Source organism: Centruroides vittatus, unplaced genomic scaffold (genome assembly GCF_030686945.1).
Source record: "Centruroides vittatus isolate TY-2023 unplaced genomic scaffold, ASM3068694v2 contig_329, whole genome shotgun sequence".
Lineage (NCBI taxonomy): Eukaryota > Metazoa > Arthropoda > Arachnida > Scorpiones > Buthidae > Centruroides > Centruroides vittatus.
In genome coordinates, this window is record NW_027122113.1 from 513226 (window position 1) to 539257 (window position 26032).

The 26032-nt window shown below is 27.1% G+C and overlaps 1 protein-coding gene across 1 annotated transcript in view; it reads left to right on the top strand.

Annotated features, from left to right (window-relative positions):
- The first annotated feature begins 1958 nt into the window (after nt 1–1958).
- Nucleotides 1959–26032, top strand: part of LOC136973730 (E3 ubiquitin-protein ligase RNF180-like) — a 29652-nt gene continuing 5578 nt past the window's right edge. The window contains exons 1-5 of the mRNA XM_067268474.1: nt 1959–2118; nt 4490–4732; nt 8188–8563; nt 20109–20239; nt 21711–21915. Coding sequence (XP_067124575.1) covers nt 4538–4732; nt 8188–8563; nt 20109–20239; nt 21711–21915 — 907 coding nt within the window. The 5' untranslated portion in view covers nt 1959–2118; nt 4490–4537. The remainder of the gene's footprint in view (nt 2119–4489; nt 4733–8187; nt 8564–20108; nt 20240–21710; nt 21916–26032) is intronic.

Here is a 26032-nt window from a genome sequence, read left to right on the forward strand (position 1 = left end):
CCCATACATCCATTGTGGATCTGGCCTAGGGTTTTTCATTTCCCGGTCTTTTGCTTGTCCCGGGATTCCGGGATAAAAACGAAACTGTTTCCCGGGATCCCGGGACAAAATTAATTATTTTTAAGATATACAAAATATCATGAAATCAAATGATATAATTATTTTTCGGTTTTTAAAGTAATTTAATACGTTCTGCAACCTCCAAAATCAGCGGCCGGATGGCCGAGCGGTCAAGGTTAGCAGCCTGCCGCCCTGGGGGACCCGGGATCGAATCCGGACGGGTGGTGTATCCGGATATGTCGGTCCCCGTCCCTCACTACCCGGCCGCCCCATTGTGGTCCTGGCCGAATCCATAATGGGCTTGCTATAAGAGGCCCTCTTAGTGCCCACAGGGCGGAAAGAGTTACAAAAAAAAAAAAAAAAAAAAAAACCTCCAAAATCATATTAATAATGCTGTGTAAGATATATATTAAAAATTACCTTTGAATTACGTAGAAATTTTCACAAATAGAAAAAATTTATTAAAGTTTGCTGGAAACTGCATACAACAACAAAAAATGACTTTGAATTGAGTTGAAAATTTAAAGAAAAAATGAATTTAGATCAAACTTCTAACTTAAAAGGTAATTTTTGATTTTTTAAATAGAATATAATACAAAATATTGTAAATTTTTATAAGATTTTAAAAAGCAAAGACGGTCAATACTCCGATCACTCAATCTAATTCTTATTTTAGTAATGAAAAGTCTTGCTACCGAGAATGCCTTTACCGATTCAATTGATGTGATTGGAATCGTGTTTAATGCATTTAAGAGAAGACAAATATTGTGTGTTTTTCACCTGTATCCTGAAAGATTTCCAGTTCGTTTTCGAGATTGTAGTACTTCTTTTGTTCTCTAGTATTCTTGATTTGTCTACCTCGACTACTTTAATAAAAACATCATAGCCCAATAATTCGGCAGTTCGTTTGTCTTTAATAATGAGATTATGAAGAAAAACTTCATACTTGCTGACTTCGTATTCGTTTGTATCCTTGCTCAATTTGCACAACATGGCGTTACGCAGTCATTGAAGCTACTGGGCATGGTTAAAAATTAAGACAGCATAAGCACAATTATTCCAGATATTACTGGTAAAGAATTTTGAGAGTCCTGCCACAAATAAGCTACGTATTGATTATTGACCATTTGTGAAGTGCCATAACGAGCAAAAATTAAAAAAAAACTAATAAGTAGGATTAAAATTAATAAATATAAATATATAAATAAATAATAAATATATAAATATATAAATAAATATATAAAACTTTCTATTTGCAAAATTTCCTCAACCTTAACACAAAATAAGAAAAAAGTGAATTTTTAAGAAATCTGCGGGATTTTCCGGGATAAGAAAAATTTCCCGGGTTAATAAAACAACCGGGATCCTGGGATCCCTGAATCCCGTTTGAGAAACCCCAATCTGGACGAACCCATAATGCACTTGCTTTTTTTTTTTTTTAACTCTTTCCGCCCTGTGGGCACTAAGAGGGCCTCTTATAGCAAGCCCATTATGGGTTCGGCCAGGCCCACAATGGGGCGGCCGGGTGGTGAGGGACGGGGACCGACATATCCGGACGGACCACCCCCCGAAAAATTCGTGGGAATTTTTCGACCCGTCCGGATTCGATCCCGGGTCCCCCAGGGCGGCAGGCTGCTAACCTTGACCGCTCGGCCATCCGGCCGCTAATAATGCGCTTGCTAAAAGAGGCTCTCTTAGTGCCCCAGGGCGGAAAGAGTTAAAAAAAAAGTTCAATTTGAAAAATAAGAATTATAGAAATTAATTATAAATATTTAAATTTTATATAAAAATATTTCTTTAATTGAAAAATTTTAAATTTATTTTAAAAATGTCTACATTTATTTATTATTTTTTAATTTGATGTTATCAAAAACGTAAACATACGTAGAGGGCGCAGATACTGAAATAGAAAACTTTTGGCAACTTTGGTATTTGTAATTACAGAGTGAGAATATTTAAAATATTTAATTTATATAAAAGAATTGCATTTAATGCACCTTATTATGTCAGTGATGTATGCAATATACAAAACAAATAATTAATAGAGAATAAATAAAGGTATTTAAGACTAATGAAAATCAGCTGAGTTACTTAAATATTTTTTATATTTTTTATTTAAATATAAACAATTACATTATTTTGTAAATAAAAATGCTTTTAACATGAGTTTTTCAAGTATTTTCTCTTCAATATATGTAAAAATTTTCTAATTAATATGTTATAATTATAATACATATAATAATTTAAAAGTATTACATAAATTGACTAGATTATACATCAATTTATCTCCTTAAAAATACAACTATGACAATAATCAAATTTTTAAAGTTTTTTTTTTCAGGTTTTTCCTCTACTATTTACCAGTTCGTACAACCTTGAGTCTAAAGGAATTAAATAATAATTTTTATTCTGTTTCAAGGTTTCTCGTGGTCGTAAAAAGTTCGGTAATGATATAAATGAGATTTGGGCTTGTTGACGTACTTAAATCTATATCCATACGGAATTGTTTTTTCTGTCTTGTGTATATTTTTCGTTGTTGATTATAGTAATAAATTAAAGACAAAAGGACAATTATAAAGTTTCAATAAAAGCGGTAGGAAGTTTGTTTTAGTATTATATAAATGCTTTGATATGCTGTACATTTGATAAATATATGTTATGTGTAGTGTGAGTTTGATTCTTTTATTTTGGGTTGTAATGGGATTTTTCTGAATAATTTTGGCACTTAAAGCAAGCCTAAAAACTTATATTTCTGTTGGCATTGTGGCACTTTTTAATATCCTTTTCAATTTGATGTTTGAGGCACTTGTTTTTCTACCTTGTCTATTGGCACAGTTCTAATATTTCAAATTACAAGAGATGCTATTTTTAAAGTTTTCGTCATCGTAATATTGAATCAATTATTTTTCTTCGTTATATCGATATTTTATTTATTTCTGTTTGCACATTTGCATTCTTCTTCTTTCAGAATTTTTCTCTTAACTCCTTGCCTACTTTTCCCTGTTAATACAGTACTATATATATAGTAATTTTTTAAATTTATGTATAATGTATAATCTTGGTGATTAAATAGCCTAAAAGAAAGGTCAGGTCATCGTGGAATGTATTCTGGAACGTAAAAGTGAATAAAAGGTGTTCGGCAGACTTTGTCTTCAATTTTAATCATTTAATATGTGTAATGTTTTCAATTATATACTGTTATATAATGTATAATGTTTTCAATTATATACACGATACTATACTGAAGCAAATACTATAATCCCAATATAAAGCTAAATTGCATATTGTAATTGTATTGAAGTCTTTTGCTGAATTAAAATTAATTTGATCATTGAAGCTGTAAAACAGTTATCCAACATTGTCTCAAGTTTATCAAATTATAAATTTTGAAATTATAAATATTAATAATTTGAAAAGATGAAGAAAATTCTGAAATACTGTAAATACAGACTTGAATCAAATTACTATTATATGTAATAAATTGAGTAAAAACTTTTTAATAATAATAATAATGTTAATATATCCTTTTCAGAAAAACATTTATTTAAAAATATATATTTGTATTTGTTTACAATCAAAATGAATATTTCAAAAATTCTTTTATACTGAATAAATATTCTTTTTTACATTCCTATGTAAACAGATAGAAAGATATAGATAATTTGAATTTAGATATTCTATATGTAGTAATTTTTTTTTTAATTAATAAACAAAGATGTAAATTTTCAATTATGTATCATACTAATTTTAAATAATTACATACAGTTAAATCTCAATATGTCACCCTGCTATACAGCACCAAATCGTTAACACTTTACTTTGTAAAGTGCCACTGAATACTTGTGAACAGATCTTAATCAAAAATATTAAATAGAGAACTCTTCAGTATCTGTAAATCACTAAAATGTACAACTTTATGTTGCAAACAACTTTGTTATTAGCAAGTCATAACTTTCAAACTCACACTCATAACCCTCATTAAATGTATATTTCTTATTGTACGAGGTACAGTACTTCAGTTTAACACCATACTCAATTTAGTGCCAATTTCAAGAGAGAAATAAATGGTGACACTAAATTGAGGCTTGATTATAATTTCTAAATAATAAACAAAATTATTTTGATTGCAATTTTCTATTTTATAATTAAAGCAGTTTAATTTTGTTTATAATTATCAGGTATATTATCAATATTCTAAACTGTACTGTGAGATATGATAGATAGTTTTTAAAATTATTTTATTGCGTAGAATGATTTAGAAATGTTATGTTTTACAAATTGAACAAGTCATTTAAATAAGTGTAGACATCAATTTATTTGAAAATATAGCTATTTATAGTTTATTTATTTTGACAAAAATTACATAAATGAAATTTATTGATTTTATCTTTGAGGATTAATATATTTATTTTTAATATATTATTTATAGGTGTATTTATGACTGTGATCATTTGAATGCGAAAACAGTTAATACGGAATGGACGAAGCAACATTTAAGTGTAGAAAATGTCGCCATATATTATTTACAAGTGAAAATGTAATACCTTCACATAATGCAGCATATGATAAAAGTACAAATATGACTGTTTGTGAAGATCTAGAAAATGAAAAACATGTTTGGTTCTTAAAGGATGATGTCTTACAAGAATGGATGGAAAAACAAATTGATCAAGTATGAATAAAAATATTATTTTACTATTTAACTAAAACTATTTTTATTTATAAGAAGGAATTATTTTTAAAAAATATGAACAATTTAACAATACTACTGTGATCTATGAATAAATATATTTTTAAAAGTTTTTGTATGAAAATATAACTTTGAGTTATATGAAAATGTATAAATTGTTCCTACTCTATTAATGAAAAATATTACAAAGTAAAAATAATGAAAAATTAATGTATAATTTTAGTTTTTAAGATTATTTTAATTATATTCTTTTGTTAAGCTAGAGAAATAATGTTTAAACTTCATACAAAGTTACCAACTGATGAAACAGTTTGCATACTTGATTACCACTTACTATAAATGAAGTACGAATCTCTTTCACCCTTTTTTTTTAGACTAAAAGGTAATGATGATGTCTTGTTGCATGTGGATGTAATAATATTTTTGTATAAATTACAGTAACATCTACAGAATGATGATAAAAATCCATGTGATGTAGTGAAAGATTTAGAGATAAACAGCTTTTGAACTCTAAAACTATTATAATTTGAAACTTGGAAAAACATTTCAAATTCGAAAAATATTTTTATAGATGTTTCAATAATAGTTCCAATTTCTCCTCATGATTTTTGTGCACTTTAAATTAGGAATTTTTATGCTCTTAAATTAGGAATTCACTTACAAATACTGGATTTTCAGTGAAAAGATGGAGTAAGAGAAGAAATGACAAAATAAAAAGATGCTTGGATAAGAATTACAATAGACAAACTGACATCACTTGTTTAATTGTAAAATGGTTCTTTTAAACAATGAAAACAAAATGGATCAATTTTTAAATTTCAGCATATTTTTTGTTAACTCATAAATATTTTAACATTTATATTCATTAGGCAAATATAATTCTATACATTTTGTAATAAAAAAAAAATAATAGTAGTAGTACATATGAACACATAAGAAATAAATAAAATAAATTAACACATAATAAGTAACATATAAAATAAATAAAGTAACAGATAAGAAATAAATAAAAAAATAGAAAGTTTTTCTTCCTTCTCTGTTTGGAAAGGTGACTCAAAAATACTAATTAGAAAGGGACAAATCAATAGGATCAAATATACTTTCAGGAAGGACTAATATGTAATAAAATGAGAGAGAATGAGAGCAATATTATTGATTTTCTATTGAATAATTCTTATTTTTATAAATTTCTGAATCATATATAGATGTATTAAAGACACGAAATGTATCCAGTTTGAATCCAATAAGAAAAAATTTTGATTAACAGAGATAAGAAGCAGCTGCAATTAAAGTAATTCAAAATTGACTGATAATAAATTTTACAAACTAGAACATATCGATCAATATAAATCAATAAAATTCTTCATAATTGTCTTGATTGGTTATTGATGATAAATTAAATAGACTATCACTACTACTTTTGGTTACTAAACATTATTTTAAAATGTTCTGGCTCTACTTGAGCCATCCTCAGTTTAAACTCACTAATTTGTTATTTTTTTTTTTTTTTTGGAACAGCTTATAGAACAGATTTTCAAGTATGATGATGATTATCAAAAGAAGCAGTGATAGTCTATTTAATTGTCAATATGATGCCAAATTTTGTTAACTTTAAATAATAATATAATACAGATAAACCTGTCTGTAATGGAGCCAGTACATAGCAAAAATCTGCCATTAACAAAAAATTTTTTTGGTTCCTTGAATTTTTTTGCAAAAATTAATATAAATTAGCCTGTATATAGCAAAACCTGTCTAATGTAGAAACGGAATGAAAAATTGAGCCATTTAATGGAAAAATAGGTATATTTATCCGATTTAACACAAATTTAACAAGTTTACAAGTCTTGCACGTATAAATCATAAAAAAAAAAAGTCAAAAAATACACTATGCAATACAGAACAGCAAAATAGTTTATTTATACAACTAATATCACAGTAATTTCATTAGGATTTAAAGGGAACGTTTTTGCATATTTTTATTAACAGCTGTTTTTACTTAACATAAATATGTGATGTAATTACAAGTTGTGAAATTTAACATTATTCCTGATGTGAGATTGTATTCTTTGTTTTGAAACTTATTTTAAACTTTTTTACATCACATTTCATTTGAATAAAATCAAGTAGAAATGTCTGCAGATGAAATGCACATTGGGCACATTATGCATGCTTTTTTAAATTTCATAAAGGATATCACACTATACAAACAGTAAAAAATACTCGTACCGTGTATGGGGAAGATGCTTCTAAACTCTGAATGTGTCAAATGTGGTTTTAAAAGTTTTGTTTGGAAAATTTTGAACTAAAGGATACAAAACATGTGGTCTCCTCCCAAAAGCTGTTGAAGGAAAATTGTGGGAAGAAATTGTTAAGGATTGACAAATAACAGCTTATGAATTTGCAACAGATCTTAGTGTGTCACAGACATGTATCATTGAAACACTTCATGCACTTGAAATGGTTGTAAAACATGCTGATGATTGTGTTTGCATGCAGTTTGGTTTTTTTTCCACTTAAGAATAAAACAAACTGAGTTGAGTATAATTTTGTCTGACGAAGGTAGACAGCTGTAAGGTTTTATTTTATTTTTAAATTGATTACTCATTTTTATCTTAGAGAACTTTTTTACAGATGAATGAAAAAAATTAAATTTGAAATAAAAATATTTGTTATTAACTGAAAATTTGTTCTAGTGGGTGGTGATTATTTGGTCAAGTACCGAGGTACCACTGTTTTTGATGTACTGTACCCGGTAACATTGAGAAATTTATCAATCTCATTAATCAAGGGATACCTATAATAGGTAACTTGTCTACTACAGAAGAGTTGCTTGGTCTCATGGAGTTCCATTATAGACAGGTTTGACTGTATATAGAAAATTTAAAATTATTAAGTTTTTTAAATACAGGAATTTTTAATAGATTTAAACTTTATATATTAAAATTCTACAAGATATCAAATTCAAAATTATTTTATTTTGCATTGTAAAATTAAGTATCAGTTCATTGAATACAGTAGCAATGTTGTTAGTGTAAGGCTTATTATATTTATAAGATGTATACAAGTTGTTGATACACTCGATACACTTGGATGTTGATGTCAGATTGTGTATTTCAAACAGCATTCACATTTTGTATCTAGTGGTGTTACTGAACCTATAATGGGATAAAAAGTATTTGAAAGTTTGTGTTATATTCATAGTATTTTAAAAGATATATAATACAATATCGTTCAGATATTCACATAATTGTATTATGTAAATTATTCAAACGACATCTCTTCATTAAAATCAAAATAGTCTGAAAAATAAAATATTCATTAAAAAACTATATATAATTTAATCGAAACTGATTTAAAATTTTAGTTTTTTAAAGTTTTTTTTAAATTTAATTTTTCAAAATTTTCAATTTTCATAAATATGTTTTCTTTTACAGGGAAATTGGATTAAAGGAAAATTGTGCTGTCCAACATGCAGTAACCGTATTGGATCCTATGATTTTGTCAGTGGCAGTCAGTGTACATGTGGCATTGTACTTCCTGCAATTCATGTAGTTAAATCAAAAATAGATTTTGAACTGAAATCAGAAATTGACAGTATCAAGGGAAAGATTCATTCTCCACCTGTTGTCAATATTCATAATTTGAACCCTTTGGCATTGGAAGGAACCAGTTTAGCTACACCCAAAGAGACAGTGTCTCAGATTTCACATTCTGATTCATGCATGATGGAAAATCTTGAAGGTTCAGATCTTGTTCCTGAAAATGATAATTTGAATAATATGAGGAAAGAAAAAGAAACTTTTCAAGAAGGTGATAAATCTAAAGCTTATTTATAAAATTAAATAAAATAAGTTTTAAAGTAGTTTCTTTTTGAATAAAAATTATATTTTGAAAATTCATAATGATTTTATCAATAATCAGAAGAAACATTCATTGTTATTTATCATATTTAGTAATTTTTTCCTTTTTTTTAATGTAAAAAGGGAAAGAATTAATGTAATTGTATGTAGTGACATTAAATAGATTTGATATCACAAAGTTTTGTCTTATTAGAAATAAACATAAGAAAATATATCAAGTCAATTAATCAAGTGACTTTTTAAATTTCCAAATATTTGATTCTACTAGCTCTTCAAAAGCTTATTCAATGGCAATATATTACTTTGATAAACTTTTTTGCTCCTTAATTTTTATTCTCAGTTGTTTCAAAATATTTTGTTTTTTTTTTTATTTTGAAACTAAAATAAGTTCATAAAAAAGTATATTCATGGTGTTTATTTCATTTAATGCATTTACATATAATAATAATAATTTTTTTATAAAACATTCTAAAGTGTTTAAATGGATTATGCTAAATAGTAATTTTTCATCTGCTAATAACTAATTGAGAAATAGTATTTTATTTATTAAATCCAATTGTTTTGGCTACTTTGTTTAATTATTATTACACTCTTCTCTAACTGCTCTTAAATAATAACCAAACCTCAACAAAAATCTTTAAAAATGCAGCCTTTTTTTATTCACTTTCCAAACATTTCAGCCATTTGAATGACCTCCTTCAGGAACCTAAAGGAGATCATTCGAATGGCCAAAAACATTTGAAAAGTGAATAAAAAATGCTGCATTTTTAAAGATTTTTGTCAAGGTTTGGTTTAATTATTATCTAGTAAAATCTGTAAAAGCCAAAATTGCACAGGACACTAATTTTTTCAGGTTTTTGATACATGCTTCTTGTCCTTAATTACAAGTATTATGTTTTTGTCCACTTTGGATGTTATTGTGAACTAGGACTTGTTATACCAAGGGAAGAGAATCACACAATTTCAAATTAAAATATTTTTAACTTAATCCTGTATGCCACTACATTTTAGCATTTTGGGCCAAAACCTCTCCTTCACAGTCATTACATTTTCTAATTACAATTTTTAAAAATTCAGCTTTAACAGAATTTCATTTTAGGCAAATTGGAATAACAAAATAGTTACTGCTTCAAAATGAACAAATGTTTTAACCAATTTTCATTCTAGACATAGTATTTACTATATTTATTGAAATTATCTCAGAATTAAAAGAAATAGACGTAGAAAATAAAATGTAAATATTGTATATACTCTCAACCAAAGAGAGAGAGAGAGAGTTCATGCAAAGCACTAATGAAACTTCTTTGTGCTTTCTCACTGAAAATGTTAACTTTCAGATGTCGTCCATCTACAGTGGTTTACTTTGTCAAATTTGAGCTTGATACTCTTAAACTCTGTTTGTTTTAGTCATGATTAATGGTGAATTAGTCATTATTTTTGGTAATATGTTCTTTTTAAAACACTTACCAGTGGCCAAGTGGATAGAGGTGTTACCTTATTCTATCAATCCAATCTTGTCAATACATTAGAATAGCAGAGCAATCTTTCCATTATTTTAAAACTGAAATGGATTTGTACACATTTGAGATTTAAAGTTTACTAGTCTTTAACATATTTTGTTTTGTTGTTTGATATTATGCTGTTATTGATCATATTAAATGTATTTTATGTATCAGTAGTTGTTGGACTTAAATCATGTTTGTCTTTGAAGCAATTCATGAATGCATTAATCACAATTATGATGTTATTTAATTAAATTATTACATGAAATCAATTATCATATATGCAAAACTATAAATCAATGGATTTGTTTCATGTCTAATGTTTTTATTGACGTTTTGATTCAATACTTAATTTTTCACCTTCGATGGGTTCTAACTAATAATTTATGAATTAGTTGATAACAGCAGTAATAGCTGGTTGGTCTAGGCAGTTAAGCATCAGCCAGAGCTTTGGGACCAGGGATTGAATCCAAATGGTTGATAAACCCAAGAATATGTTTAGCCTTGTCCTCACCATCCAGCTATCTCCAATGTGGGCTTGGCCAAACTCATGGTGGTTATGATTAAAAAATCCTTTTAGTGCCCGGAAGGTAGAAAGAGTAAAAATAAAATACATAGCAGATATATAGCACATACAGGTTTCTGTTTACATCTTTCAGATTTTACCTTAGGATATTTTATGGGAAAAATTTGATTCTAATGTTGATAGATTTCCAAATGTTCAAATAACCATGAGAAAATAATGCTTTAAATAAACTTAGCTAAACAGACCTGAAATTTTATTTTTCTATGCTAGGATTTATTTACTTCCAGAAAATATTTAGAAATATAAAATTGGCATGTATTTAACATTCAGAATATTGTAAATATAATTCTTGCTCAGGAATTGTTTCACATGTTTATAGTGTTTCCTATAATTTTAAATCTCACCTTTAACAGCCGAATAAAACACTTTTAATTCACAACATATCTAATTTATTTGATCATATTCTATGTAACATTGATTTAATGTTGATTCATGCTTCAGTCGAATAGTTAATTCAGTTTAAAAAAATAATTAAATAATAATAATTTGTGATAATACTTTCTGAAAAAATCGAAATTTTGAAATTTATCTGTACATGCTCTCACTGACTGATTGACTCATTCAATCACTCTTTGACTTGAAATGATGAATAGAAACATATACACAGAAGAATGAAATCATAGAGTCAAAAAGAGATGTCAAGTATATTATCAGAAAAATTTGAAGTATTGAAAAAGTAAAGTATTTTATGCACTATAAGGTGTTAAAGTTTGCCCTCAACATCTTTTAGAATGCCATAGTGCCTGAATGAATAATTAAGTACCAAATGCTTACTTTTTAAAAATCATAAAGCTTAGTAGAGGCAAGCAGTCAAGTAAGCAAACAAACAAATGAATGAACAGCTTAACAAAGCAAACCTTAATATACTAGAATTAGAACACTTTCTGTTATCTGAATTCACAATTTATTAAAAACTAAGATAAATGTATCATCTGGACAAAATACAAGTATCATTGTCGTCTGTTAATTTTTTCGACCTACATTTCAAATTTCATCGAGTTCTGTCCATTCATCCATCTCAGGAATGAATGAATGGACATAATTTTCATTGATATTTTTCATTTCATTGATATTTGTTGACAAAAACTTAAATTTTTAAATAACACAATATTGAACTTATTTAAATCACATTAGTCTATAGTAATGTTCAAACTCTGGATTAGAGGTGGGGAAAATCCAGTTCCACTTCCGGAACTGACACAAGTACAGCACTATCTGACTAAATGGTTTCTCAGAACTGCTTAATATATTGGACTAGATGGTTCCATGGAATCATTATGTTCTATTGGAATTGCTGTTGGACTTGACAGTTTCTCATCAATTTTATATATGTAATACAAGTTCTTGCTTTTTATCAATCGTTAGTAAGAAAATAAATCTGTAATGCACTGCACACTTGGCAGTGCATTACAGATTTATTTCATTACTAATTATTTTTAAAGTTTATTTCTTTATAAACAGTTTGAAAGAATTATTATCACATTATATATGCTTTAAAGCAATAGTGAAAGGAATTGTGATCTGTAATGAATGCACCACCAAGTGTGTTTTAAAACTGAAATACTGTTTTATTAAAAATGTCATTGACATCGTTACTAAAACTGTATATAATGAAAATTTTTGACACCACTATTATAGCTTTTGATGTTGGAATGATTAGTTGACATCCCTAATATCACAACTTTCCCACTTTCCATAGGGAAATAATAATGAATGTAAAATGTATTCATTGAATGAAGGTTTCATACTTTATTGTTTTGTGTACATCTAAAATGAAATGGCAATAATTTCAAAACAATTGATCTACGCACGCTTGATGGCAGTTTCTGTACCTGTAAGGTTTAAAAGTATGTATTTTGGAGTTATTATTTATTGCTAATTTGTTCTACAGTATTTTAATTTACATCGCTTTCTTTTGCCATTCAGTATTATTTATTAAAAATTTTAGAATTTACAGTTATTTAATATAAACTAATATTGATTATATAATAAACTACTATAAAATGCATCACAGACAAAAGTGTGTTGTAAAGTAATTTTAAAAAAAAGAATTGGAAGATCTGTAGTTTTAGTTATATCATCCATTAGGAAATTGAATTAATATCTATCTCACATGAAAAATTCTGAAATTTGATATCTGCATAAAGCTTTCATGTTACTTTATGAATGATTGGATTAAATTTATAATGGAAAGCCTAGGGGACATTAAATATTTCAGTTTAAAGTATTGAATCACAAATAAGAACAAACTGTATTTTAAATATTTAAATTTGAAAATAGGTATTATTTTAAAAAATATTAAATGTTATTTGCTACATACTAGTAAACATTGGATATTTTATTAAGTAAATAATAATATAAACAGTTGAAAAATACTTTAAATGAGATACCAATATTCCACTAATTGAAATACTTAAAATCTTTGTATATATTAAAACATATTTGTAGAAAATGGTCTCATTTAATATACAAGCTCTAAACTTATTAAAATAATCTATTTATAACAAATGCAAATCTGATATCAATTATATAATAGCAAGCTTTCTTTCATTGTCACTAAGATGTCAACTGAATAGAATAACTTGACATCTTAGTGACAATGTAAGAAAGCTTGCTATAATATAATTGTATCATTCTAATATTATACACTTTATAATTTTGAAAAAATATACTAAAGTTCTTAATTTTTATTTTTTTAAGATTTAACTAAATAATTAGATTATTATATAATCAATAAAAGATAATTCATTGAATATTTTTATATTATGAATTAACTTTTTAAATAAGAAGCATTGGTTGGTGTAAAACTTTTTGGAATTGTCAAGACTTCTTGAATATTTGAAATCATTGTCCAACAGATGACAACTAGAAGCTTCTTGTGGAGTATGTAAATGAATGATGTTGAGGTGCATAATCATGAGTGAAAATATATTCTGTGTGGTGATTCCAACTTTTTAAATATGTCAAGTTTGCTTTTTTGTACCAAATATGCACGTGTAAACTTTATGATTATTAAAGCAGCTTATTATTGCCTTATGATGTAATTGTTTAGCAGGAATGTCATCTCCAAGTCTACAATCTACAATTGGTTCTGTAAATTTAAAGCTGACGATATAAAGTTGATGATAAGCCATGCTTAGAAAGATGCTATTCTATTGGATGATGAACTATGAGAGCTGGTGGAATTCAACCTATGCCTGACCATGCAAGAAATGAGCAAGACATTTGGTATGACCAATCCACCATAGTTTGTTCACAGATGAACATTATGCACTTTCTTCATGGCAACACATGACCAACATGTCAAGATTGACCTGGCAGAAGCTGCTTGATCATGGCCAGGACATTCCCCCTCACTTCTTTATAGCCTAGACATTGCATCATCCAACTACCATCTCTTACACTCTATGCAACACTTCTTGAAAAGCAATTTACTGATGATGAACAAGTAAAATTCAAACTTGTGGAGTATTTCATCAAAATAGCTTAAGTTTTATTTAGCAGGAATCCATGAACTGCCAAATTGATGGAAGAAGGTACTTGAATATAATGGCAATTATTTTCTTGAATAAACTATTTGTTTCTTTGATTTTGAAATAAATGTTGTGCTGTAAAACTTGATGCAAAAGTTTCTGGAATTTTCTAAACTCAGTAATATAAAAGGTATAGATTTTATTTGTTTATTCAGAAATGTTTTTGAGAGTGCCATATTTCCACTGTTATAAGCAACAATTAGAATGTAATTGCAGATTTTAAGGATGGAGACAAGAAATTAACTATATCAAATTTATAGTAAGTGCTGACATATATCTGTTGAACTATGAAATCTAATTTGACCATTATGAAGTATTTAAATATTATTTAAAGAATGTAATTTTTCGGAATGAATTAACTTACTCAGTTTTAATACACCTGTATTTTAGAGTTCTTGTTTAACTCCAATAAGTTCTTTTTGTAGAAAATAGACTAACGTTATAAAAGTAAGGATCCAAAACAAACTTAAATATGAGTTCCACCTGCATATTCTTTTTGTGGAATGGCTTCATCATATTGAAAGTGGATAAGTCTAATGCATTAGTGCTGTTAAAGGAGGAAACCTATATGGCACATATGAAGCAATATATCACAGATGTGTGTTGTGAACCTGTTAATGAAAATTTTGTGGATAAACTACAATCACATGGGACCACTTTCACACACACTACACAAGCTAAATGCTTGAACTTATACAGGGTGGTGTCCCCTCACCGGTCACCCCCAAGCTGTTTGCATTCGCTAAGACACAGACCAGACACTACTTTCAGACCTATTGTAGATAAGGCAAAATCTGTATACGTATAAGAGAAATGTTAGTGCCCAATTTACTTAATGACAATCTGACGGATTATTCATACACTGTACATAACTCAGGACAGCTAGTTGAGGAACTTAAAAAGCTCGCGGTCTGAGAAGATAGCTACATAACGATTTTAGACTTTGTAACACTATACCCATCTATCAAATAACAATTGTGTTTCTGCACATTAAGGGATTGGCTATTGAACATGGTCAGCAAACCCCAACATTACCAACGCATTTTATATCTGGCCCACATGCTATGTTATTCTTTCTTCTTTCGTTTCGATAATGTTACTTACAACAACATGGGGTTTCTATGGGCAGTCCCCTTTCAGAGGATCTTCGTGAAATGGTTGTCCATATGTTGGAACATAAAATATTACCTTAGTTTCTCCCTCAGTGTTACTTGTATAAAAGGTATGTGGATGACATTTTGATTATATAGAAAAATAGGCCTGACATGACTGAGTTTGTTAGGCACACAAAAGACAACCCTTATGGTTTATATTTAAAATTGGACCAGTGCAGCAACACATGTCCACTTTTTAGATATATTTTTGTTGCTTAAAGATAGTAGAGTTCATACTAATGTTTATCACAAGCCAAGCCACCTACCAATATTTATACTGGCAAATTCACACAACCCATATGCATACAAAATCGCAGTCTTTAGATTGCTTATAAAACAGGCATTCATGCACTGCACCAATTATGCAGACACCTTGAAGAAACTAAAATACTTGAAATCCATAGCATTCAAACATGGTTACAGGGGAAACATTATTTGTAATTTAGTGATTCCCCATATCAACACTGGAAACTGCAGCAACAACACCAATTTTATAGTATTATAATATAACTACTTAATGAATAAATTATATAAGGAAATAGCCCAGCAAAAAAATGCAAAACTTACATACTTACTCAACCCCCTATTTACAGCCTACTAATAAACAGTAAGGACACCACCAATCATCTACATCTACCGGTAGTATATAGTATCTTGGTAATAGACCTAAGATTCCAACATAATCTACAGTACATTGATTCCATCATTTGTTCCATAAAAATGCCTACAATGTTAATAACAAAGAATTCACCATTGCTTTTTTGTTACGCATCTGAAGAAGACATGCATGCTGATCTCCCAAACACCTCTCTCATTGGACGTGTATGATAATGTGATAACATCAGAGCCTGTGAGACCCTGGAAATTTTTAAGGCAGAAACAAAGGAGAATTGTATAAACTTTAGGGAGGAAAAACATATTTCATATGCTTGGCAGACATTTTTGTATAGTGTCCATCTAATAAAATTTCGTACAAATGTAAGACTTGATTTGTGTGCATGTTCCGTTTATGTTGTATAATCAAACTTTTTAAAAAAAATTTCAATATTCTACAAAAAGAATGCGCATTGGATAATTTTTGAATTTAAAATTTTGGTAGACATTCCACAAAAAGAACATGCAGTTGAAATGCATATTTAAATTTATTTTGGATTCTTACTTTTATAAGAAAATCTGGATCTGAAGAAGATTCAAAGAGGGAGAAGGATTGAAAATGTTAGTCCATTTTTTACAAAAAGGACTTATTGGAGTTAAACAAAGGTTCTAAAGTACAGGTGTGTTATGTAATGTGTAAAGAGTTTGTGTTGTTCTGTTTTATTTTGAAAATTCTTAATATTACTCTGATTTAGATTTCACTTTGATTTACCTTTTATTGAATATATCACAACAAGATTCAAGAAATGATTTTGCTTCTTATATCTTTATTAATTTTGTTTAAAAAAATGAAGTTAATGATTTGAAAGTCTGTAAGATAATTTTTAAAATAATTCTTTTGTTTCTGTTTCTATCAAAAATTTTCCAATAAATAACACAGTTAGAAAATTTTATTTTTCATGTTTCCACTTAGATTTGTGAAGATAATGATAAGAATAAGTTAATAGTAACATCACTTAGATAGGTAAAATTGATGATAATTAAATGTATTGAGTTAAATTTATATTATAATATGTATAAATATGTGACATGTCAGTTATTTTTATCTCTTAGTTAGAAAATTAAAGTTCATATTATTATAAATCTCATTTTTAACTTTCTGCCCTGTGAATGCTAAGAAGGCATTTTTTACAAGCCTGTTATAGGTTCAGCCAGGCCCACAGTAGGGCAGCTAGATGGCAAAGAACAGGGCTTAACATATTCAGATGGTCCACCCTCTGAAAAATTTCAACATATCTGGATTCGATTCTGGGTCCTCTGGAATAGTGGGATGCCACCTTAACTGCTTGGCCATCTGGTCATCTATATACATCTCATCTATAATCAACATTAAGAAAAATTTAAAATCTCAAATTTTAAAGATATTCACAAAACATTTTGTTTTTTGAAAATTTGATTAGATATTTAAAATCCAAGAATATTCTTTATAAAAACTTAATAAAAAGATTCAGTAGAAAGAATATTTCGAATAGTATCTTTGATTTTGAATTTCAGTTTTGCATAGGTTTTAATTTACATTCACATTAGTTTCAAAAAGCATAGCTCTTACCCTAATTTATATATTAAATGAATGACAATATTTCATATTTAATAATTAACATAGTCAAAATTCTTTCCAAAATAATTTTAAAATATCATTTATATTGTAAAATATTTATACGTGCAAATTTAATTCCATTAATATTTTTAATTATGAAAAGATTAAAGATTTCACATATTGTACAATACGTTAGTCATTAGACGAAAAAAAAATGAACGAATTTGGGAAGAATTAACACTTAAATCAAATTATTAGTTGATTTATATTGATTATTAATCATTCTACACAATAAATGACATTTATTTAAATTGTCCATCATGTGAAGACATTAAAATTTTTAATATCTTTACATTAAACACGCTTATTAAAACAGTTTAAAATAAATTTACCCATATAAAATCCTACGAAGGATAGTACATTCTATAAGTTATTTAATTGCAATAAAATTATTGAAGGCTATACATTAAGAATTATTGTAAAATCTGAAATATTCAGTAGTTAAAAGAAACTTTTATTTTTAAATCAATTTTAAATTATAATTAAGATATAAATTTCTGAAATGCATGTAAAAATGTAAGAATTAAAATGTAATACTTTCAAAACATTCCTATTCCTTAAGAAGCAAATTTAGAGAATATTAATATAACTGACACTATCAAAATATAATCTGAGAAGCACAAGAGTAAATCTACACATTCTAACCATAATATTTAAAATCTACGAGAGATGTAAAGTTTCGGTAAAGTTTTAACATTTTATTAAACAAACAAAATAAAGTTAATAATGGATTCAACTCCAAGAGTTGATTCTGGAAGTTTTCCATTCCTGGAGTAAAACGTTTGGGGATTTGAAACTTTTACTCTCGGCAATAACAAAATGCCGTCGACTATCTTTAGTCCGTTTTAATATATACCCCAAAAGTTGATCGTCTTGTCGAGTAAATACGGGAGGAATAGGCCTCGACTTGGAAGCCAGTGAATTTTAAAATTTTTGTCAAATTGCATGTGTCTCCTAGTGAGTCTGGGAAAGTTGGAAACCCTAATGCATAATTTATATTTTTGGAGAAGTAAAAGAAGAAAAAATTTGCATGGAATCTTTTTCGAATGGATTTTCTAAGAATATCAAATTGAATGATGATTCATCATTTAATTGAATTATTAACAGTTTATTTGTGCATTTATTTTCTGGAAAATTTAATATCAGAGTATACAAACTTCAAATATTGCATCGTAGGAGAAAGGTGAAATGCAAAAATAAATGATTAATATAAATAAAAACCTTTAAGATTTTCATTTGTTTGAGAAGAAAACATGAAAATAAGAAGTAAAGATTTTTATTTATTTGTTAGTATTGTCTGTTTTAAAGCAATTGAAATAAAAATGAAAAATGCAACACATACCACATTTCCCACAGAGAAAATAATCTTGTCTTTGAATGTTGTAGGTATTCTAGAATAACAGTCTTTCTTTCTAACTTTAACTTTTTCTTGTGATGTATGATTTAATGGACATTTTTTCTGAATAATCTTGAAAACTAACAGCATAGAAAATATCTCTGTAATGCCATAGGTCAGAAATATAAAAATAACCCTTTAAATATAAAGAATATTTTCAAATTTTTAATGGGAATTTTATGCAGACAAAAAACAATGTTTTGATATGATTTTTTATTTTCACATCTGTTAGGTAGAAAAAAACATTAACTGGAGCTTTTAATGTTTTTTCCCTTTGCTGCAAAATAGTTTTTCTACCTTTTCCAAAACAGCTATATGTCAGCTCTAAGAGGAGTCCCAATTATTCAATTGTAGGAATCATTCAACTTTATTGCTATTGAAAACTTTAATTCAACTGATACCTTACATCACAAAGTTATAAATGCCAAATGAGTTTGGTATAAAACACAACCACTTGTAACTGGGTAAACTTGATAAAAACCACAAAAAACCAAATACCTGAAGAAAAAAGGAGAATAGAGCTAACGTTTTCATCTGTTTTGAACGGCATCGTCGGACTAAATTCCAATTTAGCCTGATGATGATGTTTTTTATTGAGTTTGATATGATTCACATTCCAAAACATAACTTTTAAGAACATTCAGATAAAACAGACAAATTAAATATACAAAATCTAAAGAAGTCAAAGAACTTTTTTAGACATTTCGTTTATATAAGTTATTTATTATGGTAATTTATTTCCCTAAAAAGTTGATTGTATTGAATGAGATGTTCATGAAGTTTTAATACTTTGTTTTGAATATTTTAAATTAATTTTTACAGTTTATTTTTTATTCTAAATTTTTTAATTTATAAAACTAATTATTTAATTATTTTTATGAATATATATTATTATTATTATTATTATTATTATTTTTATATGAACTTGCATTACATAATGTAAGTGTTACTTAACAAAATCCTGTAATTTTAAATATTTTAATTACTTTTAACAATTAATGAAGTATAGTTATTAATGATTACTACTTTATTTATTTTATCAAAGGATTAATAATTTGACCATTTTGTGTTAGAAAGTGAAAATATAAATTTAAATAAGACATGCGACAGAAAAAAGACTTTAAAAATAAAAGAAAGACACGGTATAACTTCTACAAGAGTAAAATTGAATTTAAATAAGAAGGAATCTATTTCACAAAAAGAAGTAAGTCTGTAAATATATATTAAAATTTTAATTAGAAATGATTAAATTGTTGATTTAATTTTCATAATTTAATTAAGTTAAAATAAGTACAGATTAAAACAATTAAAACTTTATTAAATATATTTGAATGACATTTTTGTTTCTAAAAATTGAGTTTTTAGAATAGCATCTAGAAACTTGTAACTTGTTAAGCAATAATTGTGGGGTACGATTACTTCTGGGAACGAAATGCTTGTGTTCATTTTCTATCAATATAGAGTGAGAATTTAAACCTGCAACTCCCTCAAGCCAAACATTATTTATTAATTAATTCTAAGTATTAAATTTATTACAAGATTGTAACAGCACACATCTTTAGTATAAAATTCATTAGTAATTTAATTAAATTAAAACATCAAGATAGCTTGTAAATTTTTACTGTTCGGTTTATGTATTATTTGAGCTATCATCTATATTTGTTGAGTTATCAGATTCTTTTAGTCACGTATGCTCATTATATATTTCTAGAATTTATAAAGGAAAAAAAAAATATATATATATATATATATATAATCTTTCTTACAAATTAAATAATAATAAAGCTGATAAATGTGAAAAATAAAATATTTTAAATAAAAAAAACACAAATTATATATTAAAAAATTTAAATGACAAATTTAGTTTTTTGCTTTTTTTATTATTTATTTTTAAGAGAAAGATCCTTTCTGCCATACTTTTAAAATTTATTAAAATGTTTTCTATAATATTTTGAAAGAAAAAGCTAAATCTTTCTAGCAACAATTAGAAGTGTATGGAAGAGTTAATATAAAAATCTGTTATTAACTATTCTGTATTTTTTTTTAATTATATAGTTTATTTTTATATATTGCAAGACTACATTTGCATTTTTTGGACTGTCATCTTTTCAGTTTTTCAGTTTCAAATGCATTATTATTAAAATTTTTAGGTAAATCATTTCTATATTTCTTTTTCTATAAAAAAAAAAAAAACAATAAATGTAAATATCTTCAAGAAAGTTCTTTCTTTCTTTTCAGAATTTAAGCATTGTTTATTCCGCACATCTCATAAAAATTTCATTTAGAAAGTTCTTGGGTGGGAAATTATGATCTTTTCTATCTACAACCAAAACTTCTCTTTTTTGAAACAAAATTGATGTTCATAACTCATATAAAATACTAAAACAACAAAAAAAATCACTAAAAAACTAACAAAAAGTAAAAAATTCTTGCATTTTTTAATGATTTCTATTAAAAGAAATGTTAACTATATATTTTTAAAAGATAATTAGTAATTTTAAAATTTATAATTTAAAATTGATTTAATTTTTTCTTTAAATTAAAGTAATAATTATAACTTATAAGAGAATTTAAGTAAGTTGTTCTATATTTTACCATTAAATTATTGTTTTTATTATTTCTTAAAATTTGACTTTTTTAGCATATAATAATTACTTTAATGTTGTTTCATTTAGATTGATACATCTGCAAGCAATGTGTCATTGCATAGTACTCTGATATGTGCTGTTTGCCTTGATATATATTTTAGTCCTTTCATTTGTCAGCCGTGTGGACATACTTTCTGTGAAAGTTGTCTCAGGATTATAGCAAAACCAAATCCTACTAAAACATATTGTCCATTGTGTAGACAATTAATAGGATTTTGTGAATTAAATCGAGGTATGATTTTATTTTTTAACTAATAATAGTTTTAACTAATTGAATGTAAATTATATTACATGTATTATAAAATTACAAAAACAAAATCTTTGAAATTTTCTGGAATAAGAGTGTTTTTTTTTTTATGATTTATATAATATTGCTTTAGATAATTAATGTTTTCCGAAATATGGTATTAATTTTAATTTAGAATTTCTGGAAGAAATGAATTGGCTCAGAAAAGGACTCAAACCTTCAACTTCTGCTCACTGTGCAGATGCATTGCCAGTTATGCTACCTGGATTTCCATTTGATTTTTGCTTCTGGAACTATTAATTTAGATATAACCATGCAGATCACTCCTCTAGACAAATTACTTTGTATCTAATTATTAACTTAGACTTATTACATCTCAATAATTTGTCAGATCATCTGGCTTTAATCAAAAATCAGGTTTGTGGAGTTGTTATTTATAAAGACTGTTTTATTGGAGGAACTAACAAAATAAGCCAACCTGTTATTTTAACCCAACTATTTTGAGTATTTTATGCTCATTATCAACACACCTAAATTTTGTCAATTCTAACACCTTCTAAACATCTACTTCAATTCCGAATAGAGCACCTCCTTCCAGACTGTTCTCCTTTACTTAAAAGTCAAAGTTCTGCTATAAATCTGTACAATTTTTTATCACTGGATCTTACGCCTTTCTTGCCCCCTGTAATCCACTTAGTTCTCAAAATGCTCATAACTTTTTATATTTTAACTTGTAATTGTTCCTATTCCTTCTTTTATCTTCTTGATAGTTTTACAATTGTTTAAGATGTTATTAAGTTGAGTATAGAAAAACAATAGATGTTTTTTAATATACACTTTGAAAATATTGTTAAAAATAAAATGAATATATTCAAAAATTAGTTCAACTCAAAATAATGATAGATAAATCCTGATTCATTAGCATTAAAACATTTATCATCATATAACTATTTATAAGAAAATTTGTAATATATAACAAGTTTGATATTTAAGAATGGTTATTGAATATCATTACATTACATTACATTAATTAAATATTTTTTGAAAAATATTTTTAAAGATGTAAGGAAATATTATTACATTAAATGAAATTATATTAACCTTATGAAGATATTTCAAAGATAAAATTTTTAAACAATATTTCTGAAAATCATGCAAATTTATTTTATATACAAAAATACTCACAGTTCCAATTTCTATATAACAATAACAGATTATATTAAAACAATTATTTCTATATAAATTCTTTAATAGTAAAATTTTCAATAATAACGACAACAATTTTCTTGCATTTGAACAAAATTGATAAATTGTATAGAACAAACCTCAGTGAAGTCAATTATCCAGTATAATGAATATTGTTTTATAACTATAAGGTCCTCAATTTCAACCTTACATCTATTATTAGATAAGTAAAGTCCAAAAGTTAACAAAATGAACTTATTTAGAACAAGATTTAACATTCACAAAAAACTATAACAGTTTGTTTACATTTAGCAGGTTTCTGTTATTAAAGTTTAATTAACACTAACAGTTAAGTGATACAACCATAAATGTAAAAAACAATTATGTAGTTCTGAACAAAATTACTAATTTTCTTGAATAAGGAAGACAAAAGAATTTAACAACTGTTTTCTGGCAAGAAATGTTTTGAAAAATTCTAACTTAAATTTAGCTTACAAAAATAACTTTTTTCAAACCAACCACTATTCATCATGATCAGTGTCTACTAGAAATTGTGGGAAAGAAGAGCCAAGGAGCAGTTTTTAAACACCAAATATGACATTTCTGATGTCATTGTGTGTTAATCTATGTACTTATTTGCTAACATTTGTTTTACAACTTTCTCTTATTGACAATTTTCTCAGATTATAATTGACAAAATATTATTAATATTATGTTGAATAAATTATCTCGCAACATAGTAATGTAATGACCGTTTGTAATTTTCCAAATTGTAGATTCCATTTTTGGCTTGAAAATGACAATGAAAGCAACAACAGGTGTGGGGCAAATCTATCAGTTTTTTAAATGGGGATTAATTTTGAATGGAGGGTGCAGGTTTTTTGCCCTTTTAACAAAACAAACTTTCCAAAATAAGAAAAAAATTCATAATATAACCCCAGAAAATAAAATAATGTTTGGATTCAATTCCTCACAACCATGCTTAAGAATTCTGTATATGGGTAGAAGTTATCTACTTTGGTAAAATTCATCTAAGTTTGGCTTATTTCAGACTGTGCATTAGGTCATATAGTGCAGGGGTGGCCAACTTTTGTGTACATAAGATCTACTTTTTATCGTAAAAATGTGTCGCGATCGACTTGTTGTCGTAGGCATAGTCTAAGTGGCGAGGGGGGTGTGAAATACATACTATGTTTATACACTGTGCTTCAGTACGAGGTGCACTCCCGCGAGCTATGGGTAGATAAGGAAAATATATGTTCAAAACTATTTTTTATTTTTTAAATCACTTATTAAGTTTTCAAGATATAGGCTCATAAAGAAATTAAATTTTCAGACCCAACTTTTGATATTTGCAGTTACGAGTTTATTCCGTACAGGCGGCACCTAAAAAAATCGATTTTTCGACACTTTCAAGATAGATTTTTATTAACTTAAAATATAATTTAATTTTTTTTATCAATTACAATGTATAAATTGTGGTACTATTTGTTCCTAAACTTGAAAAAGTTGTTATAAAACTGCACAGTACGGCTGATAATTTGATTATAAGATTTTACTTTTGCGATTTTTTTTTTTGGCGAGGAAAATTTATCATGGAAGAATGATATAAGACTTTTAGACTTATTTTTTGCTAATCTATCATTAGCTCGGGGGAGTGCTCTTTGTACTGAAACACCCTGTATATCTACCTACGTAAAACACAACGTAATTATTTAACGGGCCAAAATACTCACGTCCGGGGGAAGTAAAACAACATGAGTAATTATTAACAATATTTATTAATTCAAATTAGCTACTGATAAAGGCAGATTTAGAATTTATTTTATTAGGTTACATTAATGAGAGGACTGAGTTTGCACGTCTTTTACCAAGGAAACATAATTAGGTGTATATCCTGACAAAGATAATAATAATGATTCTTCAGTATGGAAATCAGTCCGGACAGAATGTTTAGTCTTCGTTAACTTTAAGTATGAAAATGCCAATTCACACAGGTATGTAGTTCCGAAACAGGAATAAATATATTTGCTACATTTGGTGATACTGGGATATTTTTCTCAATTGACGTGTTTCCAAAAATCCAAAAATATAAAGGTCTGTTGCCGAAAACGCTCACTTATCAAGTAAATAGATAGGTAAGAAAAGTCATAATTTAATTTAAAACATAAAGAACAGGTACTTACATTTTAAACAAATGAAAAATTGAAACTCAACGTTGTCACCGTGGATAAACAATATTGATTAGTAATAATAATATTGTTAATACTAAAGAAAAGAAGCTACCACATGACAGTATCAAATATTCAAGCTAAATGGCTGTGTTTTCTACGAGTCCAGTCATAACTGCATGCATATTGTTGCTTTTGCGCGTTACGTTCACACGTTGCATTCAGTTACAAGTGTAACACATTAAGTCAAAGACATCGCGAGTGATCGACCAAAATTGGCATCGCGATCGACCGGTCGATCGCGATCGACTTGTTGGCCACCCCTGATATAGTGAGTTCAATTTGTATTCCAATAATAGCACACTTAGAAAGATGTAGTTTTTTCTGCTGCCTGTATTTTTATTGTTATTGCAATTTTTTACAATTACTAATAAAGTTAATTAATTATGTTTGTTTAATTTTATGTTTACACTACCATTAAAATAAACAAATTTGAGAAATGACATAATTTACATTAAAAGAAATAATAATTTTGGAAAAATTTGATGCTGAAATGAGAGTTTGATATTGCCCCTATCATTTCTACATTATCTACAATTTTTAATTGAATCAACTGATGAGAAAGTTTGTTTCTAGAAACTTTAAACATCCTGAGAAAAATTTGTACATGTTTTGTCATTTATTATCCCAGAATGTATTTTTCAACTGTTAAATTGTATTGAATATTTCATTTTCAATGATACTAT